Genomic DNA, 15,358 nt, shown 5'->3' on the forward strand with positions numbered 1-15,358 from the left:
CGAGAGCCTTCTTCAGACTGAAAGTTTCACCTCTCAGTAGATCATAAAATAACACAATCATCACGGTCAATGTGAGATACAGTGTTTATTCATATTTGACAAAATAAAAAGACGACTTCTTGCACATATTGAGAGAAGGTGCATCACACCAAACAACATTTGTCTAAAAAACACAGATTATTCTTCAGCTCATTAAAGAGCTCGGGTGAAAAAAACGAATATAGTGTGTGACACGCTCTGGACCACTTGGACAACAAAAACTCATATGTCAGGCTGTTATTCATCGATTACAGCTCGGCATTTAACACAATCATCCCCTCCAAGCTGGTTACCAAACTCACAGAACTGGGTCTCTGCGCATCCCTCTGCAATTGGATCCTCGACTTCCTCATTCACAGACCACAGTCTGTTCGTATTGGTGGAAATGTGTCAGCCTCGATAACAATCAGCACGGGAGCACCTCAAGGCTGCGTGCTCAGCCCCCTGCTGTGCTCACTCTATACTCATGACTGCGTAGCCAATCACAGTGCGAACTCCATCATCAAGTTCGCTGACGACACCACTATCGTGGGACGTATTACTGATGGGGATGAGTCAGAATATAGAAGAGAGATCGAGCAACTGTCCATATGGTGCCAGCACAATAACCTGGCTTTCAACACCAGCAAAACCAAGGAACTGATTGTGGACTTTGGAAGGAGTAGGAGGGGGACCCACAGCCCCATTTATATCAACAGGTCGATGGCTGAAAGGGTCAAGAGCTTCAAATTCCTGGGCATGCACATCTCTGAAGATCTTTCCTGGTCCGAGAACACTGTTGCAATTATCAAGAAAGCTCATCAGTGCCTCTACTTCCTGAGAAGATTACGGAGAGTCTGTTTGTCAAGGAAGACTCTCTCTAACTTCTACAGGTGCACAGTAGAGAGCATGCTGACCGGTTGCATCGTGGCTTGGTTCGGCAATTTGAGCGCCCTGGAGAGGAAAAGACTACAAAAAGTAGTAAACACTGCCCAGTCCATCATCGGCTCTGACCTTCCTTCCATCGAGGGGATTTATCGCAGTCGCTGCCTCAAAAAGGCTGGCAGTATCATCAAAGACCCACACCATCCTGGCCACACACTCATCTCCCCGCTACCTTCAGGTAGAAGGTACAGGAGCCTGAAGACTGCAACAACCAGGTTCAGGAATAGCTACTTCCCCACAGCCATCAGGCTATTAAACCTGGCTCGGACAAAACTCTGATTATTAATAACCCATTTTCTGTTAATTCCACTTTATCAGTTTATTTATTCATGTGTGTATATATTTATATCATGGTATATGGACACACTGATCTGTTTTGTAGTAAATGCCTACTATGTTCTGTGTGCTGAAGCAAAGCAAGAATTTCATTGTCCTGTACAGGGACCCATGACAATAAACTCACTTGAATTTGAACTTGAACTTAACCTACAAACCTGTATGTCTTTGGAGGGTGGGAGGACACCGTAGAGCTAGCTAGGGCTCTTAAAGATAGCAGAGTCAGGGGATATGCGGAGAAGGCAGGAACGGGGTACTGATTGTGGATGATCAGCATGATCACATTGAATGGCGGTGCTGGCTCGAAGGGCTAAATGGCATACTCCTGCACCTATTGTCTATTGTCAATAACCAGTTGAAAACCCACGCAGGTCAGAAGGAGAACGTGCTAACTCCGCAAAGACAGCACCAGTTGTCAGGATCGAACACGGGTCTCTGGCGCTGCAAGGCTGCTACTCCACCGCTGCACCACCATGCTGCCAAAGTACCATTGAACCAATCATCGGACTTGGTTACTAGAGTGGTGCTGACGAAACCAGGTCAACATCAACAGGTTTTTCCCTTTGTTAATAGGTACTGAAGAAATTACACGGCAATTAACAATGTATTTCATTTATTTCACAAAATAAACACAATCTGCATTGTACTTCACTGAACAATCAATGCATATAATCCCCAGTGCATCCGACATTATGCTCCCATTATACTTCTCATAGGCAACGCTTAATTGCATTTGCATTCACATATATTGAATGCTCAAGGGGGAAATTACATTACAAGCGGAATATCAAATTACAAAATATATATATGGAGAGAGAGAGATAGAGAGACAGGGAGAGGTAGAGAGAGACAGACAGACAGACAGAGAGGGAGAGCAAAGAGAGAGAGAGAGAGAGAGGGAGAGGGAGAGAGCGCAAGGGGAGGGGGAGAGCGAGGGGGAGAGGGTGAGGAGAGGAGAGGGGAGAGGGAGAGGGAGAGGGAGAGAGAGAGAGAGAGAAGAGGGAGAGAGAGAGAGAGAGAAGAGAGAGAGAGAGAGTACAATCTGTGTTTTGCGGTTGAGGATTTCACAGCTTAGCGAGTGTGACATTGGGAGGTGGCCACTGAGGCTGAAGGCAGTGTAGATGTGGTGGCGTCTAATCGAAGCCCTGCCAGTCACTTTGCTCGGAGTCGTACTCTGGTTCGGAGCCGATGCATTTGACCCCTTCCAGTAGCATGGGGGTCCCGTGCAGACGATCTGTAACACACCCAGTTAAGAGGGTTAGTTTATTGTCACGTGTACCGAGGTACGGTGAAAAGCTTGTGTTGCGTGCTAACCAGTCAGCGGAAAGACAATACACGATTACAATCGAGCCGTCCACAGCGTGCATTAGTGATATCTAAAGGACCTGTCCCACTTAAGCGACTTTGCAGGCGAGTGCAGGAGACTCTGGATCGCCACGTGTTTGCTGGTGGTCTCTGGTGAGTCTCCTTCATGGTCGCGAGGAGTTCCCGCATTCTGGGAACTAGTCGCGGCCTCAGTATGGTCGCCGCAAATTTTTCAACATGTTGAAAGTTTCTGCGACCAAAAATTGGTCGTGATGGAGATAATCGCTAATCGTGTAGTCGTAATGGCAGTTGTAGTGCGATCGCCATGTAGTTGTAGGTAGTCGAGGTTGTCGTGGGTAGTTTTAGTTAATCGCATTTGCCGACCGGGCATTTTCATTGGTTCATTAGGGGAAAAAAACGTAAGCACGAGTTTTCAGAACCAATTATAACCGACCGGTAATGTTAAATGCCCACTGAACTTCACAGCTGTGTATCTCTGGCTTATTAAAGGTTGTCTGGCTTCTTAAATGTGGCTCCACTCCTTCTCCCCCTTCTCCCCCCTTCTGCCCCTTCTTTTTAAAGGACCTACCGTCTTAAACTTCCTGTTCATCGCGGTGTGTGTCTGTATCATCTTGGCTTTGCACCGTGTGAATTTCAGAGTGTGCTCCCCCGCTTTCCCTGGCCCCCGCCTTTGCGATGTGTGTGTGTGTGTTTGTGTGTGTGTGTGTGTGTGTGTGTGTGTGTGTGTGTGTGTGTGTGTGTGTGTGTGTGTGTGTGTGTGTGTGTGTGTGTGTGTGTGTGTGTGTGTGTGTTCGTATATATACCGGAGGACTGGGAGAAATACCGGAGGACTGGGAGAAACTCAGAGACCAGCAGAGGAGGACAAAGGGCTTAATTAGGAAAGGAAAAATAGATTATGAAAGAAAACTGGCAGGGAACATAAAAACTGACTGCAAAGGTTTTTATAGATATGTGAAAAGAAAGAGAGTAGTTAAAACAAATGTAGGTCTGCAGTCAGAAACAGGTGAGTTGATCATGGGGAACAAGGATATGGCGGACCAATTGAATTACTACTTTGGTTCCGTCTTCGCTAAGGAAGACATAAATAATCTGCCGGAAATAGCAGGGGACCGCGGGGTCAAAGAAGTTGGAGGAATTGAGTGAAATCCAGGTTAGTCGGGAAGTGGTGTTGGGTAAATTGAATGGATTAAAGGCCGATAAATCCCCAGGGCCAGATAGGCTGCATCCCAGAGTACTTAAGGAGGTAGCTCTAGAAATAGTGGATGCATTAGTAATAATCTTTCAAAATTCTTTAGATTCTGGAGGGAGAGATAAAACGGGGAATTACAGACCAGTTAGTCTAACATCGGTAGTGGGGAAACTGCTAGAGTCAGTTATTAAAGATGGGATAGCAGCACATTTGGAAAGTGGTGAAATCATTGGACAAAGTCAGCATGGATTTACGAAAGGTAAATCATGTCTGACGAATCTTATAGAATTTTTCGAGGATGTAACTAGTAGCGTGGATAGGGGAGAACCAGTGGATGTGGTGTATCTAGACTTCCAGAAGGCTTTCGACAAGGTCCCACATAAGACATTAGTATACAAACTTAAAGCACACGGCATTGGGGATTCAGTATTGATGTGGATAGAGAACTGGTTGGCAAACAGGAAGCAAAGAGTAGGAGTAAACGGGTCCTTTTCATGATGGCAGGCAGTGACTAGTGTATTACCGCAAGGCTCAGTGCTGGGACCCCAGCTATTTACAATATATATTAATGATCTGGATGAGGGAATTGAAGGCAATATCTCCAAGTTTGCGGATGACACAAAGCTGGGGGCAGTGTTAGCAGTGAGGAGGATGCTAGGAGACTGCAAGGTGACTTGGATAGGCTGGGTGAGTGGGCAAATGTTTGGCAGATGCAGTATAATGTGGATAAATGTGAGGTTATCCATTTTGGTGGCAAAAACAGGAAAGCAGACTATTATCTAAATGGTGGCCGATTAGGAAAAGGGGAGATGCAGCGAGACGTGGGTGTCATGGTACACCAGTCATTGAAAGTAGGCATGCAGGTGCAGCAGGCAGTGAGGAAAGCGAATGGTATGTTAGCTTTCATAGCAAAAGGATTTGAGTATAGGAGCAGGGAGGTTCTACTGCAGTTGTACAGGGTCTTGGTGAGACCACACCTGGAGTATTGCGTACAGTTTTGGTCTCCAAATCTGAGGAAGGACATTATTGCCATAGAGGGAGTGCAGAGAAGGTTCACCAGACTCATTCCTGGGATGTCAGGACTGTCTTATGAAGAAAGGCTGGATAGACTTGGTTTATACTCTCTGGAATTTAGGAGATTGAGAGGGGATTTTAGAGAAACTTACAAAATTCTTAAGGGGTTGGACAGGCTAGATGCAGGAAGATTGTTCCCGATGTTGGGGAAGTCCAGGACAAGGGGGCACAGCTTAAGGATAAGGGGGAAATCCTTTAAAACCGAGATGAGAAAAACTTTTTTCACACAGAGAGTGGTGAATCTCTGGAATTCTCTGCCACAGAGGGTAGTTGAAGGCCAGTTCATTGGCTATATTTAAGAGGGAGTTAGATGTGGCCCTTGTGGCTAAGGGGATCAGAGGGTATGGAGAGAAGGCAGGTACAGGTTACTGAGTTGGAGGATCAGCCTTTATCATATTGAATGGCGGTGCAGGTTCGAAGGGCTGAATGGCCTATTCCTGCACCTAATTTCTATGTTTCTATGTCGCCATTCCCGTTCCCGTTTTATCAGGCGAGTGCCGCGAACTTGACTGTAGCCGGTAGTCTCCTGAAAAATCGCCTAAGTGGGACAGACCCTTAACTCTCTCTTGAAAACTTCCAGTGAATTGGCCTCCACTGCCGAATGAGCAGAGAATTCCACAGATTCACAACTCATTGGGTGAAAACGGTTTTCCTCATGGCCTACTCATTCTTAAACTGTGATACAAGGTAATGTTCGTTTAACTATGTGAATTATAATGAGACCATCTGGGAAATATATTGTGCTTTAATTAGGATTATAAACATTCGATCCCTGTGTTTAGATCTGTATATTAATAGGTCACATTCCTCCCCAAGACATAGAGTTTAATGGGAACAATGTCTTGTTTATATAAATTGATTGACCACTGTATCTCTTATATTTTCCCATGGCTTCCCATCTCCCACCGGATCAACTACCGACTCATCACCCGCACCAAATCCTGGCATCACAACACTCCAGTCCTCAAACAACTTCACTGGCTTCCCATCTCCCACCGGATCAACTACAAAATCCTGGTCCTCACCTACAAAGCCCTCCACCATCTGGCCCCCCCCCCCATATCTCACTGACCTCCTCTCCCCCTACCAACCCTCACGGTCCCTCAGATCCACATCAGCCGGTCTCCTCTCCATCCACGTCCAACCTCCGCAGTTTTGGGGACAGAGCCTTCTCCAGGGCAGCTCCCAGGCTCTGGAACTCCCTCCCCCAAGTGATCCGCAATTCCGTGTCCCTCACCATCTTCCAGTCCCGCCTCAAGACCCATCTCTTCACCTCTGCCTATCCTTAGCCCCACGTCCCCCTCCCTTTTCATCTGTGCATTAATTGCCTCATATTGTGTTTTGTAATGAATTCTGTCTTTACTTTGTGTACTAGTCATGTCTCTACTATTTATTTCATTCCCCTTACATGTTTTTCCTCTACCTGCTAAATTTTTGTAAGGTGTCCTTGAGACTCTTGAAAGGCGCCCATAAATAAAATGTATTATTATTATTATTATTTTGAGAAGTGGGTTCTGCGCATTGTCCACTTTTCTTGGATTTCACTTTGTTGGAATGAAACGACTGAACAAAGAAGTTAAGAGCACATGGCAGGTGAGGGGCCACAGAGGGGGAGTCATGTGACTACCTACATCAGTTATGGAATCAAATACGGAAATGTACTGGGAAGGAGGAGATAAGTAGGATCAAGTGATTGGCTGATGATGAGGTAATGTCGGAAAATGATTGGATATGGAAATGTAACGGGTGGGGGGCATGCAGAGTTGAAAATGATATAAAAAGTGATGATCTTTTGTTTGTAGGAAACTGCTTTTGAATTTGGTGGCCTTGCATCCTGCTTGAAATGGTAGGAAACTTCATTTGAATTTGGTGGCCTGCACTTTGCTTGAAATGGAATTTCAAGGAATAGCCGTGAGTCAACAGCCAGCCCACCAGCCGTGAGTGAGTGAGCTGCCAGCACATCAGGCTTGAGTGACTGAGCTGCCAGCTCAAGAATCCATTTGGCCCACAATATCCATACTAGCCCTCTGGAAACCAGTCCCTTCAGCCCACAACACCCATACTAGCGCTCCAGAAAGCCCCCCCCCCCCTCCCCCCACTGGCCACCGATTTTGGAATTGATGGAGAGGTGGAATATTGCGTTGGGGGACCAGCCCTCCCGTGTGAACATGGGACCCAGCGGATCCCACTTAGCCTAGTATCCCTATAAACCTGTCCTTCATAGGTTCATAAGTTATGGGAGCCATTCGGCCCATCAAGTCTACTCCGCCATTCAATCGTGGCTTATCTATCTCTCCCTCTAAACCCCATTCTCCTGCCTTCTCCCCATAACCCCTGATGCCCGTACGAATCAAGAATCTATCTATCTCTGCCATAAAAATATCCATTGACGATCCTATCCATGTACCTGTCCAAATGTTGCTTAAACATTGTGATGGTACCTGCCTCAACTACCTCCTCCGGCAGCTCGTTCCATACAAGGCTGAAGACCCACGCAGGTAAAAGGGGGGAACGTACAAACTCCGTACAGACCGCACCCGTAGTCGGGTTGGAACCCGGGTTCCTGGCACTGTGAGCAGCAACTCTACCGCTGCACCATCTTCTCACCATTTAGAAGGCTGGTAGATTGTAAGTTTTAATTAATCTGACAGAGCTAGAGTGATGGAGTGGGGGAAAGGCACGGGGGTGGAAGGGAGGGAGGGAGGGAGGGGGACAGGGGTAGGAGTGGACAGCAGAGGCGTTCATGTGATCATTAACTTCTCTGCAATTTATTGTCATGCAAATACCTTGCATAGAGGATGATGGATGGTACCGTTTAGCACAAACAAGGAACTGCGGATAGATGCAGAAAGCTGGAGTAACTCAGCGGGACAGACAGCAGCTCTGGAGAGAAGGAATGGGTGACGTTTCGGGTCACGACCCTGCTTCAGACTGAGAGTCAAGTTTCAAGAGAGTTTATTGTCACGTATCCCAGATAGGACAATGATATTCTTGCTTTACTTCAGCACAACAGAATATTGTAGTCATAAATAAATACAGAACAGATCACTGTGTCCATACACCAATGAATATGTATAAACGAGAGATATAGACGTGATGTGGATGGCCTAATTCTGCTCGTATCCCTTATGACCGTGTGAACGTGGAGGGGAGCGGAGACGATGCCATAAACACACTTACCCAGGACTCTGGCCTGCAACGTCACTTTCACCGAGGCGCTGTCCTTGAGTTCGTTGGCGATCAACATTTCCTCTCTGATTACCCCCTCCTTGTGCGCCATGTACTCGCACTTCATCTGGTGGCCTGGGACAGAGTGGAACAACAGGCCGTTAGTGGATCCAAGGCAACCGTTTCTCAAACAATAACCCAACCAGGTGGCCCGGTGGCCCAGCGGTAGAGTTGCTGCCTTACAGCGACTGCCGACTACAGGCGCTGTCTGTACAGAGTTTGCACGTTCTCCCCGTGAGTTTTCTCCGAGATCTTCGGTTTGTCCCCACACTCCAAAGACGTGCAGGTTTGTAGGTTAATTGGCGTGGTAAATGTTAAAATTGTCCCCAGCGGGTTTAGGACAGTGGTACCGTGCAGGGACCGCTGGTCGGCGCGGACCCGGTGGGCCGAAGGGCCTATTTCCGCACTTTATCTCTAAACGAAACACAATGGACCACAAAATCGCAACCACCTCATTGAAACATACAGGACAGTGAAAGGCTTGGATACAGTGGATGCAGAGAGGATGTTTCCACTAGTGGGAGAGTCTAGGACCAGAGGTCATGTCATAAGAGATCGGAGGAGAATTAGACTATTTACCCCATCAAGTCTACTCCGCTATTTAATCTTGGCTGATCTATCTCTCCCCTCCAGATTTCTCCTCTGACGCTTGTACCAATCAGGAATCTCAGAAGCCTCAGAATTAAAGGATGTTTAAAGCATGTCTGGAGAAAAGGAATAGGTGACATTTTGGGTCATAGAATGATGCAATGTGGAAGCAAGCCCTTCGGCCCAACTTGCCAACATGTCCCATCTACACCTGTCCCACCTGCCTGCGTTTGGTCCACATCCATTTACAAGAATGATCCCAGGAAAGAGTAGGTTAACCTATGATGAGCGTTTGTCGGCACTGGGCCTGTACTCGCTGGAGTATAGAAGGATGAGGGGTTTCTTGATGGGCCGAATGGCCTAATTCTACTCCTATCACATAAACTTATAACTGCAGTTATTTAGACAGGTACATGGATTGGAAAGGTTTCAGTTGTCACGCTGGATGCAGAGAAGGCATTTGATCAGGTAGAATGGCAATATTTATACAAGGTACTCCAAAAATTTAATACGGGAGGGAATTTTATTAGATGGGTTAAACTACTTTACGATAGACCTACGGCAAGAATATTAACTAACAATATGCTATCTCCATAATTTTACTTATCAAGGGTTACATAGAAACATAGAAATTAGGTGCAGGAGTAGGCCATTCGGCCCTTCGAGCCTGCACCGCCATTCAATATGATCATGGCTGATCATCCAACTCAGTATCCCGTACCTGCCTTCTCTCCATAACCCCTGATCCCCTTAGCCACAAGGGCCACATCTAACTCCCTCTTAAATATAGCCAATGAACTGGCCTCAACTACCCTCTGTGGCAGAGAGTTCCAGAGATTCACCACTCTCTGTGTGAAAAAAGTTCTTCTCATCTCGGTTTTTAAAGGATTTCCCCTTTATCCTTAAGCTGTGACCCCTTGTCCTGGACTTCCCTAACATCGGGAACAATCTTCCTGCATCTAGCCTGTCCAACCCCTTAAGAATTTTGTAAGTTTCTATAAGATCCCCTCTCAATCTTCTAAATTCTAGAGAGTATAAACCAAGTCTATCCAGTCTTTCTTCATAAAGACAGTCCTGACATCCCAGGAATCAGTCTGGTGAACCGTCTCTGCACTCCCTCTATGGCAATAATGTCCTTCCTCAGATTTGGAGACCAAAACTGTACGCAATACTCCAGGTGTGGTCTCACCAAGACCCTGTACAACTCCAGTAGAACCTCTCTGCTCCTATACTCAAATCCTTTTGCAATGAAAGCTAACATACCATTCACTTTCTTTACTGCCTGCTGCACCTACATGCCTACCTTCAATGACTGGTGTACCATGACACCCAGGTCTCGCTGCATCTCCCCCTTTCCCAATCGGCCACCATTTAGATAATAGTCTGCTTTCCTGTTTTTGCCTGTTAATAGGCAAGGTTGTGCCAAATCACCATTGCTATTTGCCCTTATGAAAGAACCGCTAGCCGAAAGGATTAGAAATCACCCGAATATTCACGGATATAACACTAAGGACTCAAAGAATAAAATGTCATTATATGCTGATGATATTCTTTTATATATTACTAATACACAAACGAGTATACCCACCTTATTAACACTAATTGAGGAATTCGGCTTTTTTTCAGGATATAGAATAAATTGGAATAAAAGCGAAATTATGTCTTTAAAACCACAGGATTCGAGACACTTACTAAAATTCCCCTTCAAAATTGCAACAGAAAAATTCAAGTATCTGGGTATTCAAATTACGAGAAGACACAAATCATTATTTAGTGCCAATTTTATGCCACTATTAAATAAACTGATTATTAAATTTTGGAAAATGCTCCCGCTCTCATTGTTAGGTAGAATTAACGCTATAAAAATGACTTTCTTACCACAATTAATATATTTGTTTCAAGTGATCCCAATATATATTCCAAAATACTTTTTCAAAAAACTCAATTCTACTATCACTAATTTTATATGGGATTACAGAGCACACAGAATTCAACGAAAGCATTTGTGTAAACCTAAAGAAGTTGGGGGTTTATCATTACCTAACTTTATGTATTACTACTGGGCAGTGCATATTAAGAACATAATGTACTGGTTGGATAGTTCCACTCAGCAGTTGGAGTGGATAAGAATGGAGAAAAGGGAGGGCTATCCGCACGATATAGGAACGATCCTGTTCTCACTGATAAAATTGAATAGTATAATATATAAGAAGAACCCAATTATTCACAATACAATAAGAATTTGGAAACAAATAAAAGTATCCTTGAAATTAAATAATCTATCAGTACTAACCCCACTATTGAACAACCCCGCATTCAAACCATCTCTCATCGACAAAACATATCAACAATGGGATAGACTGGGGATTAGGAAAGTAGGGGATATGTATGAATTGGGCAAACTGTTATCATTTCAACATTTAAAATTTAAATTTAAACTGAAGGATAATCAATATTTTTAATATATAGATATGTGACTTTATGAAGAAATATACACATAGATTTCAAACTATTATTTTAGACCCTTTAGAAGAAGCAATGAATATTAAGGCTGATTCACAAAAACTAATATCATACTTTTATAATAATACTAGACGAAGTGCAGACCCGTTGGGTCTGCTTCCCCAACGCAGATGTTCCCTACCCGTAGCCCCCACGTGAGACGTGGTCCTCCAACTCAAGCGGCTCAGGAATCAGCAGTGTGGCTGTCTTTAAATGGCGTCTTTGAGGCGAGATGCAGGCGCCAGCAGCCGTTATGGTCGCTGGCCAACAGGAGGCGACAAAATTAGTCAGTGGGGAGGGGGGGGGTGGGGGAGGCTGGAGAAGGATTTGATTAAAAATGTGCACGGTCTGCTTGTATGGGTGAGAAGGCAATTTATTTTTGAAAGATTGGGGGGAGGGGGGGGAGGAGAAGGATTTGATTAAAAATGTGATTGTGCATCTGGATCGGCGATTGTGCATCTGGATTCGGCGTGGCAGTGAATCAAAGGAAGAAAGGCAGCCGGCAGCCGTACATGTAAATGGATCCATTCCGAATGGACATCTGCGAGCATTGGGCATTGTGATTGGACATCTGCGAGCATTGGGCATTGTAATTGGACATCTGCGAGCATTGGGCATTGTGTGTTCTAATAAAGCATTGGGCATTGGGCATTGTCTGTTCTAATAAAGAATTTGTCTATCTCTACCTTAAAAATATCCACTGACTTGGCCTCCACAGCCTACTGTGGCAATGAGTGCCATAGATTCACCACCCTCTGACTAAAGAAGTTTCTCCTCAACTCCTTTCTAAAAGAGCGCCCTTTAATTCTGTGGCTATGACCTCTGGTTCTAGTCTCTCCCACCAGCGGAAACATCCTCTCCACATCCACTCTATCTATGCCTTTCATTATTCTGTACATTTCAATGAGGTCCCCCCTCAACCTTCTAAACACCTCACCAGGGTCTATGGCGTTACAAGAAAGCAACTCTACTGCGGCGCCACCCTGCTGCCAGTGGGGAGCAGCATAGACTATCCACATCTCTCCATAGGAGATGCCTGACCCGCTGAGTTGCTCCAGCACTTTGTGTCTTCTCCCTTTGTAAACTAGCAGCTGCGGTTCCTTGTCTCTCTGGCCCATGAAGGTCTCTCTGACCTTCAGGAAAAATGTTCCCCATGTTTGTGGAGTCCAGAACCAGTGGCCACAGTTTAAGAATAAGGGATAGGCCATGCAGGACTGAGATGAGGAAAAACCCAGAAAGGTTTGAATCTGTGGAATTCTCTGCCGCAGAAGGCAGTGGAGGCCAATTCACTGGATGTTTTCAAGTGAGAGTTAGATAGAGCTCTTAAGACTAACGGAATCAAGGGATATGGGGAGAAAACAGGAACGGATTACTGATTTTGGATGATCACCCATGATCATATTGAATGGCGGCGCTGGCTCGAAGGGCCGAATGGCCTACTCCTGCATCTATTTTCTATGTTTCAATGTTTCTCTGACCCACCGAGAGATTATCCGTGCGTGCCTGACTGCACAAACCTCATGACAGCATGTTCCATGTCCCAACTCGCTGGGAATGTACAGCATGTTGTCATGCAGCCAACAGCCCGCATTACGGCAGGAAGAAGGTTATGTTACACAGCAATATATAAATTTGTTCTGCAGCTCTTTGATCCTGCTCGATCACAGAGTCACAGAGTCACACAGAGTGGAAACAGGCCCTTCGGACCAACTTGCCCACACTGACCAATTGATGAAGCATCTCGACCCGAAACGTCACCCATTCCTTCTCTCCGCAGTTGCTGCCTGTCCTGCTGAGTTACTCCAGTTTTTTGTGTTCACAGTATCTTCGGTATATGGTACTTTATTTCCCATAAATGGCAGAGTGTCAGAGGTTACGGGGAGAAGGCAGGAGAATTGGGTTAGGAGGGAGAGATAGATCAGCCAAGGTTGAATGGCGGAGTAGACTTGATGGGCCGAATGGCCTAATTCTGCTCCTATCACTTCTGATCTTCTGATCTAATGAAATGTATATTATGGACCTGCAGAAATGTAGACGTCTCATCGACACTAGTCCCACCTGCCTGCGTTTGGCCCATTTCCCACCTAACCTGTCCTACCCATGTACTTGTCTAATTGTATCTTAAATGTTGCAATAGTCCCTGCCTCCTCCGGCAGCTCGTTTCATACACCCACAACCCTTTGTGTGAATAAGTTACCCCACAGATTCCTATTAAATCTTTCCCCCCTCATCTTAAACCTATGCCCTCTGGTCCTCGAATCGTCTACTCTGGGCAAGAGACTCTGTGTGTCTACCCGATCTATTCTTCTCATGATTTTATACACCTCTATAAGATCACTTATTCCCTGCACTCCAGGGAATCCTTCAACACAAATCACCTTTAATCCCCTCTGTATAGATAGATAGATAGATAGATAGATAGATAGATAGATAGATAGATAGATAGATAGATAGATAGATCCTTTATTGTCATTCAGACCTTTCGGTCTGAACAAAATTATGTTGCCTGCAGTCATACACAGAATCAATAATAACAAAACATACAATAAACACAAATTAAACATCCACCACAGTGAGTTCACCAAGCACATCCTCACTGTGATGGAGGCAAAGTCTTAGTCTTAGGAAAGTATAACATTCCTGCTCGCTCCTACATCTGATAGTCTTTTGCAAAGGCACATGGATATGCAGGGAATGGAGAGATATGGGTCTTGTGTTGGCAGGTAAGGGTTGGTCTTGCCATCATGTTTGCACAGACATTGTGGGGCGAAGCGCCCCATAAGATGTAAGTGACAGGAGTAGAATTAGGCCATTCGGCCCACCAAGTCTACTTCGCCATTCAACCATGGCTCATCTCTCTCTCTCCCTCCTAACCCTATTAACCATATAATAATTACAGCACGGAAACAGGCCATCTCGGCCCTACAAGTCCGTGCCGAACAATTATTTTCCCTTAGTCCCACCTGCCTGCACTCAGACCATAACCCTCCATTCCCTTCTCATCCATATGCCTATCCAATTTAGTTTTAAATGATACCATCGAACCTGCCTCCACCACTTCCACTGGAAGCTCATTCCACACCGCTACCACTCTCTGCGTAAAGAAGTTCCCCCTCATGTTACCCCTAAACTTCTGTCCCTTAATTCTGAAGTCATGTCCTCTTGTTTGAATCTTCCCTATTCTCAAAGGGAAAAGCTTGTCCACATCAACTCTGTCTATCCCTCTCATCATTTTAAAGACCTTTATCAAGTCCCCCCTTAACCTTCTGTGCTCCAGAGAATAAAGACCTAACATTCAACCTTTCTCTGTAACTTAGTTGTTGAAACCCAGGCAACATTCTAGTAAATCTCCTCTGTACTCTCTCTATTTTTTTGACATCCTTCCTATAATTGGGCGACCAAAATTGTACACCATACTCCAGATTTGGTCTCACCAATGCCTTGTACAATTTTAACATTACATCCCAGCTTCTATACTCAATGCTCTGATTTATAAAGGCTAGCATACCAAAAGCTTTCTTTACCACCCTATCTATATGAGTTTCCACCTTCAAGGAACTATGCACGGTTATTCCCAGATCCCTCTGTCCAACTGTATTCTTCAATTCCCTACCATTTGCCATGTACGTCCTATTTTGATTTGTCCTGCCAAGGTGTAGCACCTCACATTTATCAGCATTAAACTCCATCTGCCATCTTTCAGCCCATTCTTCCAAATGGCCTAAATCACTCTGTAGACTTTGGAAATCCTCTACATTATCCACAACACCCCCTATCTTGGTATCATCTGCATACTTACTAATCCAATTTACCACACCTTCATCCAGATTATTGATGTACATGACATTGCAGGATTTATAAGATTCGTCAGACATGATTTACCTTTCATAAATCCATGCTGACTTATGAAAGGTAAATCATGTCTGACGAATCTTATAGAATTTTTCAAGGATGTAACTAGTAGAGTGGATAAGGGAGAACCAGTGGATGTGTTATATCTGGACTTTCAGAAGGCTTTCGACAAGGTCCCACATAAGAGATTAGTATACAAACTTAAAGCACATGGTATTGGGGGTTCAGTATTGATGTGGATAGAGAACTGGCTGGCAGACAGGAAGCAAAGAGTAGGAGTAAACGGATCCTTTTCAGAAT

At 45.0% G+C, this 15,358-nt stretch overlaps 1 protein-coding gene across 2 annotated transcripts in view; it reads right to left on the reverse strand.

The window, feature by feature from the left end:
* Positions 1–2,302: 2,302 nt before the first annotated feature.
* LOC129693874 (UPF0687 protein C20orf27 homolog) overlaps positions 2,303–15,358 on the reverse strand; it is a 100,629-nt gene continuing 87,573 nt past the window's right edge. For both annotated transcript variants that reach the window (XM_055630618.1, XM_055630617.1), the window contains 2 exons: positions 8,069–8,191; positions 2,303–2,533 (listed from right to left, as the gene is read on the reverse strand). In XM_055630618.1, the coding sequence (XP_055486593.1) occupies positions 2,433–2,533; positions 8,069–8,191 (224 nt within the window). In that variant the 3' untranslated portion in view covers positions 2,303–2,432. The remainder of the gene's footprint in view (positions 2,534–8,068; positions 8,192–15,358) is intronic.

Source organism: Leucoraja erinacea, unplaced genomic scaffold (genome assembly GCF_028641065.1).
Source record: "Leucoraja erinacea ecotype New England unplaced genomic scaffold, Leri_hhj_1 Leri_456S, whole genome shotgun sequence".
Taxonomy (NCBI): domain Eukaryota; kingdom Metazoa; phylum Chordata; class Chondrichthyes; order Rajiformes; family Rajidae; genus Leucoraja; species Leucoraja erinaceus.